Source organism: Ictalurus furcatus, chromosome 12 (assembly GCF_023375685.1).
Source record: "Ictalurus furcatus strain D&B chromosome 12, Billie_1.0, whole genome shotgun sequence".
Classification (NCBI taxonomy): domain Eukaryota; kingdom Metazoa; phylum Chordata; class Actinopteri; order Siluriformes; family Ictaluridae; genus Ictalurus; species Ictalurus furcatus.
This window is the reverse complement of record NC_071266.1, coordinates 30,137,400-30,144,899: the sequence shown is the minus strand read 5'-3', so window position 1 is coordinate 30,144,899 and position 7,500 is coordinate 30,137,400. Positions and strand designations below refer to the sequence as shown.

The 7,500-nt window shown below is 44.7% G+C and overlaps 1 protein-coding gene across 1 annotated transcript in view; it reads left to right on the top strand.

The window, feature by feature from the left end:
* zmp:0000000896 (caspase recruitment domain-containing protein 10) overlaps positions 1 to 7,500 on the top strand; it is a 153,317-nt gene that overhangs the window by 3,338 nt on the left and 142,479 nt on the right. The window contains exons 2-9 of the mRNA XM_053638878.1: positions 981 to 1,211; positions 2,765 to 2,902; positions 3,010 to 3,196; positions 4,101 to 4,239; positions 4,686 to 4,865; positions 4,958 to 5,077; positions 5,608 to 5,733; positions 6,861 to 7,043. Coding sequence (XP_053494853.1) covers positions 981 to 1,211; positions 2,765 to 2,902; positions 3,010 to 3,196; positions 4,101 to 4,239; positions 4,686 to 4,865; positions 4,958 to 5,077; positions 5,608 to 5,733; positions 6,861 to 7,043 — 1,304 coding nt within the window. The remainder of the gene's footprint in view (positions 1 to 980; positions 1,212 to 2,764; positions 2,903 to 3,009; positions 3,197 to 4,100; positions 4,240 to 4,685; positions 4,866 to 4,957; positions 5,078 to 5,607; positions 5,734 to 6,860; positions 7,044 to 7,500) is intronic.

The window sequence follows — 7,500 nt, the reverse complement described above, 5'->3', positions numbered from 1 at the left end:
GTTATTGTTGATGAAGTTGATTATTTTCCTATAACAGCACATCCCTAAGTGTTTTATTCCTCTTACACCACAACAATTGACCAACGATTACATCATACTTTTTATATTTAGTTTTCTAGAAATTCGGTGAAACGACTTAAGTTCCTGTTATAGCAGCTATAAAACCTCATTCCCTCACCATCCCTCTTTTTATTCTCTCTCTTTATTCTCTCTCTCTCTCTATTCCCTCTCTTTATTCTCTGTTTATTCTCTCTCTTTATTCTCTCTTTATTCTCTCTCTTTTATCTCTCTCTCTATTCCCCCTCTTAATTCTCTGTTTATTCTCTCTTTATTCTCTCCCTCTATTCTCTCTTTATTCTCTCTCTCTCTATTCTCTCTCTCTTTATTCTCTCTCTTAAGATAATAATCACAGTGTGTGGTGTTAGTGAGAAACAGTAAAGAAGTGTAAAGTCCTCTGTGATGAAGATGTGGGAAAACTTAAAGTTACAGGTTTACCTCTGACTGTTACACAGTGCTGACACTGGAGACTCCTTCATTTTATTTAAACAACAGCTTTTTACAATAGACATTGTCTCAGTGCAGCTTTATAGAAATCCAGATGTGGATTTAGATCTCTAATGAACAATACAGAGGTAAAAGTGATGAAGAAAAACTCCCTGGGATGACATGAGGAAGAAACCTTGACTGTAAAGAGAGAATCTTTGGGTAGTGTGATTAAAAATCACACTACAAGTGTACTGTGTGTGTGCGTGTGCGTGTGCGTGCGTGTGTGTGTGTGTGCGTGTTAACAGAATGTTCAGTATGAGCAGATCGTGAATAAAACTCCTGGATGAGCACAGGGCTGTTTTTACTGAAAATACACAGAACGTACCATCTGCTCTTCACAGTAAATTACTGCCGTGTTTAACACCTGGACACGCAGGAACATGTTTATAATTCACCTGCGATTTTACCCTCACTCTGACTCTCTGTTGGTGCAGGTGGGAGTGAGTGGGCGGGACAGTGTGATATTCCCCCTGAGGAGTTTCCATGGAGTGAGGAGGTGTGTGAGGAATTGTGGGAACGTGTGGAGGGGGTGCGGCACAAACTGACTCGAATCCTGAACCCAGCTAAACTTACACCATATCTGCGTCAGTGTAAAGTCATCGATGAGCAGGACGAGGATGAAGTGCTGAACTCCACACAACTTCCCCTACGCATCAGCAAGGCTGGTGAGAGCAACAACTGCCCCATACAGTTCCTCTCACCTTACTGCACCCTGCTTCTCAACTCCACACAACTTTCTCTATTCTTCAGCAAAGCTGGTCAGAGCAACAACTGCCCCCTACAGCCCCTCTCACCTCACTGCCCCCCCTCTATCTCCCCTTACTGCCCCCTGCTTCTCAATTCCAAACAATTTCCTCTACGCATCAGCAAGGCTGGTCTGAGCAACAACTACCCCATACAGCCCCCGTCTTACCTTACTGCCCCCACTCTCTCTCTCCCCTTACTGCCCCCACTCTCTCTCTCCCCTTACTGCCCCCTCTCTCTCCCCTTACTGCCCTCTGCTTCCCAACTCCACACAATTTCCTCTACGCATCAGCAAGGCTGGTCAGAGCAACAACTGCCCCATACAGCCCCCGTCTTACCTTACTGCCCCCACTCTCTCTCTCCCCTTACTGCCCCCACTCTCTCTCTCCCCTTACTGCCCCGCCTCACTCTCCCCTTACTGCCCCCTCTCTCTCCCCTTACTGCCCTCTGCTTCCCAACTCCACACAATTTCCTCTACGCATCAGCAAGGCTGGTCAGAGCAACAACTGCCCCATACAGCCCCCGTCTTACCTTACTGCCCCCACTCTCTCTCTCCCCTTACTGCCCCCACTCTCTCTCTCCCCTTACTGCCCCCACTCTCACTCTCCCCTTACTGCCCCCTCTCTCTCCCCTTACTGCCCTCTGCTTCCCAACTCCACACAAATTCTTCTACACATCAGCAAGGCTGGTCAGAGCAACAACTGCCCCATACAGTCCCTCTCACCTTACTGCCCCCCTCTCTCTCCCCTTACTGCCCCCTACTGTCCTCACCCCCATCTTACTGCCCTACCTGTCTTCCTCAACATATTGTTCCCTTTCACCCTCACCGTACTGCCCCTAAGTGTCCCCACTTTATCTTACTGCTACCCTCTCTCCTTGTCTTTCCTTGCCCCTCCTGTACCCAACATAACTTACTGCCCCCTCTCTTCCTCAAATTACTGCTCTCTCTCACCCTCATCTTACTGCCACACCCTCTTTCAACTTAATGCTCCTTCTGTCCCTTAACTTACTGCCACCTTAATGCCTCCTCTCTCCCTTGCATTAGGGACCTCTACTGCTCAACTCAACACAGCTTTCTCTCTGTATCCAGAAGGCTGGTCAGAGCAACAACTGCCCCTTACTGCCCCCACCGCACCTAACTGATCCATCTCTCCTTCAAGTTACTGCCACATACTGCCCCACTTCACTTTGTGGACCCCAACTGCCTCCATCTTACTGTCCCTCAAATTGTCCCTACTGACACCACCTCACCTTACTGCCCCTCACCTTACTTCCTCTACTGTACCAATTTAAATTAACCATCACCTTACTGCCCCAACCCCATCTGACTGCCCCCAGGTCTTACTACCCCAAATGATCATCACATCACTGCCCCTGCCCTGTCTGTGTTTAACTTCTCAATCTGTATTTCTGAAATAAGAGCATTTTGAGTGATTTGATTGGTGTGTGTGTGTGTGTGTGTGTGTCCTTGCAGGTCGTTTATTGGATATCCTGAGGGGGCGTGGTCAGCGTGGATTGCAGGCCTTCATGGAATCTCTAGAGTTTTACCATCCTGAACAGTACACACAACTGACGGGCCAGCAGGCCATGCAGCGCTGCTCCATGATGCTCGGTGTGTTTGTGTGTGTGTGTGTGTGTGTGTGTGTGTGTATCTGTGTATATGTACATGTATATCTTATTGTCTTATCCAAAATGGTAAAGTTTTGAGTATATGTGTAGATGAGGAAGGTCATGAAGGTCTGACCCAGTTCCTGCTGTTAGAGGTGCGAAAGTTGCGAGATCAGTTGCGTAACAGTCGCATGTGCGAGCGGCAACTCTCGCAACGCTGCCGTGTAGCTGAGGACGAACGCAGCCGAGTGGAAAGGAAAAACCAGGAACTCAGACAGGAGCACAGCCAGCTAGAGAGGTACACACACACACACACACACACGTGTGTGAAAGCACTTTTAAGGCTGAATTAGTTTTACTGTAGCCCAGACTGATACATGCTAAACCAGGTTGAAATGGGATTGATAAATCATAATCTGGCCTGAAACATCATTATTCATACTGATACCCTGTAACTGGGATTAATAAATATTAGCCTTGGGGGTTACAGTGGCCTAGTTGTTCTGGGGTTTCCTCTGGGGGCTCCGGTTTCCTTCCCCACACCAAAGACTTGCATTGTAAGCTGATTTCAAAATTGTCCATTGTCCAGTGTGTGAGTGTGTGTGTGATTGTGTCCTGCGATGGGCTGCCCCCCGCCCCCCTGTCCAGGGTGTCCCCCTCCTTGTGCTCAGAGTCCCCTGGGATAGGCTCCGTGCTCCCCGCGACCCTGTGTAGGACAAGTGCTACAGAAAATGGATGGATGAATGACTTGACTGATTCCTCATATACTGGACTGGTCCATCACAAACCAGACTGACATGTCATAAACTAGTTTGAGAGCCTGTGAAAGGGGAATGAGAAATCATAAAATTTGTTCAAAAATTGTAGCCTGGCCTGAAACATCGTAAACCATAGCCTAGATTGATGTATCTTATCCAGGAATGATCCACATGGATGTATCGTAAACTGGATATGTTATATGTACCTGGGACTGATGCACTGTACCCTGATGTACTGTATATCAGTGTTATTCAACTGACGTGAACAAGATCAACACTCTGACTGTTATTACTATATAATTTACAGACATTCCAGAGCATTTATGTTAAAACTTAAACGCAAAGTACCTTCCCAGGCATTATCTCAGACTCTTTTGTGTTGTGTGTGCGTGTGTATGTGCGCACACGTGTGTGTGTGTGTGTGCATGTGTGTGTGAGAGACAGGTTGAGGCAGGACTGTGAGGCAGGAGCGAGGGAGTTGGGTCGGCTGAAGGAAAGACTTTTGGAACAGGCAGTAAAATATTCACGAGCTCTAGAAGAACAACGTAACGCGTCCACCCAAGAGAGAGAATTACTGTCACAGGTAACACACGCGCACACACACACACACACATAAACACATACACACAAACCAACAACAACAAAAATTCTGTCCAGGTACTAATCAGCAATGTGATCCTTGTGGCATATTGACTAAAATCACTTCACTCACATAATGAATATATTATAGAATGAGAGCTTTTAAGAAAAAAAAAAGAAAGAAAAGAAATCCAAACAAATTAAGAACATCAAAAGTACTTTGTTCTTCTTCCAACTGTGATCATGTTTTCTAAAATCACATTCTGGTCTCTGGTAAGAAACAGAAAATCACCTCATATTCTGAAAAAGAAAGACCTTTACTCACTAACACACTGATATGACTGTACAGAGTGTGACAAAACCTGAATATCTAAATCTCCAGTAAAATGATTGGTCCACAGTAGACCAGGGGGTGTGGTCACAACTACTGACCCTTCCTCTGTATTTCAGATAGAGCAACTGAAGAACAGACTAAAGGAGGCAGAGAAAAGTGCTCATGGAGACTCTGCCCACTCAGGGTCTGTCACAGTGAGGAGTGGAGTGTGTGTGAGTGTGTGTGGTGCCCCTGCTGGTCAGAAGGTGGTACTGCAACACACAGATTCGCTGAGACAGCGCATCACTGGTACACAGGTGAAGAGATTTCATACATTTATGGACATATAACCTATAAATGTATTAAGGCCTAGGTTTCAGTGTGTGTGTATGTGTGTGTACGCATTCAGGCACTGCTGGATATTCTTCATCAGGACCAGAGGGAAGCAGCAGAACAGAGGAAGGAGCTCTGCAGTACCATTATCAGACTTCAGGGGGAGTTGGAGAGTGCTGAGACGGTTAGAGAAAAGGTGAGGAAACAAACACGGCGATTTGTACCAAGCAATATACGAGTACAAGCGTAGTCTCAGCTGGAAATAAAATAATGTGTTTTTAAGCATAATTTTTCTTGCACCAGTTTTGACTGTGACTCATTTCACAGGATTGTTGTTATTTATCATGATGAAAATGCAGAATACAAACACATTACAACACATTTTTTAAATGCTAAGGTTGCACTGATTTTGATGCACCAGTGCCACCTAGAGGTTGTCCATGATATCATTGCAAATTTACTGGCTGGTGAATGGGCGAGTTTATTCATTTAACACATTTCATACAGAAAGGCAATTCAACTTAACCCTGAGTGCTTAAAAGATTCTTAAAAGAAGTTAAAAGATTAAGACAAAAAGCATTAAAGGAATAAAAGTTTTAATTAAAGTGCTAAAGACAATAAATTCTAAAATAAAAATTTTAATTAAACGTTTGATTAAAACATGATAAAAACATAGTTTAATAAGGAAATTATTAAAGGCTATTATTATTGTGTGTGTGGTGTCAGTTGGAGACTCAGTGTGAGCAGTTACAGTTGAAGTTGCGGACTCTGCAGTTGGACTGGGAGGAGGAGCAGAAGAAGAGTTTGTCTTACTTCAACCAAATCATGGACCTGGAGAGAGAGCGAGACCAGGTATAACACACACACACACACACACACACACACACACATTAAATTTAATTTCAATTTCAGGATGAAGGAAGTCAGGTATCTTGTCAGGTATCAGGTATTTCAGGACTCTACCAGGTCTGTGGAAGTGGTGTTTAGATTCCTGTCTGCAGTCCAAATGCTCTGTTTCTCTCCAATATGATGATGTTTTCTCCTCCATGTTCCTTCATTCATTAATTCTATAGCTCAGTGGAGAGGTGTTGTCACGATTCGTGACGTAACGGAGATAAGATAGGATGCAAGCGCAGTGTGAACAGTTTTATTGAGAGACACGCAGGCAGGTAAATCCAAACAGTAATCCACAAACGTAATCCAGTAACATGCAAAGTTCAGACGATCGGCAAACAGGCATAAACGAGGCAAGGCAGGAATCAAAGTCGTGGTCACGGGATACAGGGTCGATATACCAAACATGAAACAAACTACAGCGAGGGACTGGTAGCGGAGAAACCAGCGTGAACTTAACAAACGAACCTAAATATGAAACATGACATGAATTTTGACTATGAATCTAAACATGAAACTATGGCCTGACTGTGGTTCTCTCTCGTAAGGACTCGAAACTAATCTACTATAACTCATTCAATATTCCGCATCATGTGCTGGGAGGCGCGCGGTATATATGCGGACATAATCAGCCTCGTAATGGCTGACGGCTGAGGACGATTCAGACACACATGAAACAATACCCAATGACAGAACGGGGAGGAGACATAACAGAAACATAATCAAATGCACGTGTAGAAATGTCACGATTGTCCACAAGGTCCTCGCGCACCTGCTCGTGCACGCGCGCTCACATGCTCCACAGCGTGCTGCATAAAGGGGAACTCGTGACAGGTGTTAGTGTGCTGTCTGGGTCATGGCACTAAGTTGTTATAAATTTGGTTTAAAAAAAAAAAGTCTACTGACAGGACAGTGGTGTTGGTCATTTTTACTGTTTATTCCTGTGATTGACCAGCAATAACACCAGCACTCACCCCGGGGGGGGCAAGACATGGGGAGAGAAAAAGAGAAGTAGGCCCCTCTGTTCACCTCTGAGCTTGGTGTGTGTGTGTGTGTGTGTGTGTGTGTGTGTGTGTGTGTGTTAGGCTCTGCGCAGTCGGGACAGTCTGCAGCTGGAGTTCACTGACTGTCTGCTGGATAAGAACCGTCTGCGTAAATGCATCACCGAGCTGCAGGGCAGAGTGGAACAGCTGCACAGAGAGCTGGAGAGAGAGAAGGACAAGAACCATGAGCAGGAACGCACACACTCACAGTGCTGCAGTCACGGGGTAAGTTAACACACACACACACACACACACACACACACACAGTGCAAAAAAAACAGTGCAAAAAAATTAAACAACGGAAGTAGACACTGACTACATAGTAGTATAGTAGTACCTATTTTGCTGTTAATTAGCATGATAATTTTTTAAAGATTGTTTGTTTAATTTTAAGAATGCAGCAACGTCAGCTAGGTCTAGGTATTTACCTGATTTAATCACTACACACTGTCATAGACCTAAGATTTTATTCACCTCGATAAATTCAATTATTAATCCAAGTTGCCAATTCCATGGGGAATCCTCGGCTGAACTTTGTGAGAAGTTTTTAATGTTTTTTGCTGATAAAGTAATTACTATTCGTTCTTCCTTCGCTTCGCAGGTCTCAGACCTGTCCCCGAATTCACTGCTATACCTGCTTCCTTTAATCATTTTCAACATGTTTCTCTAAAGGAACTGTGTG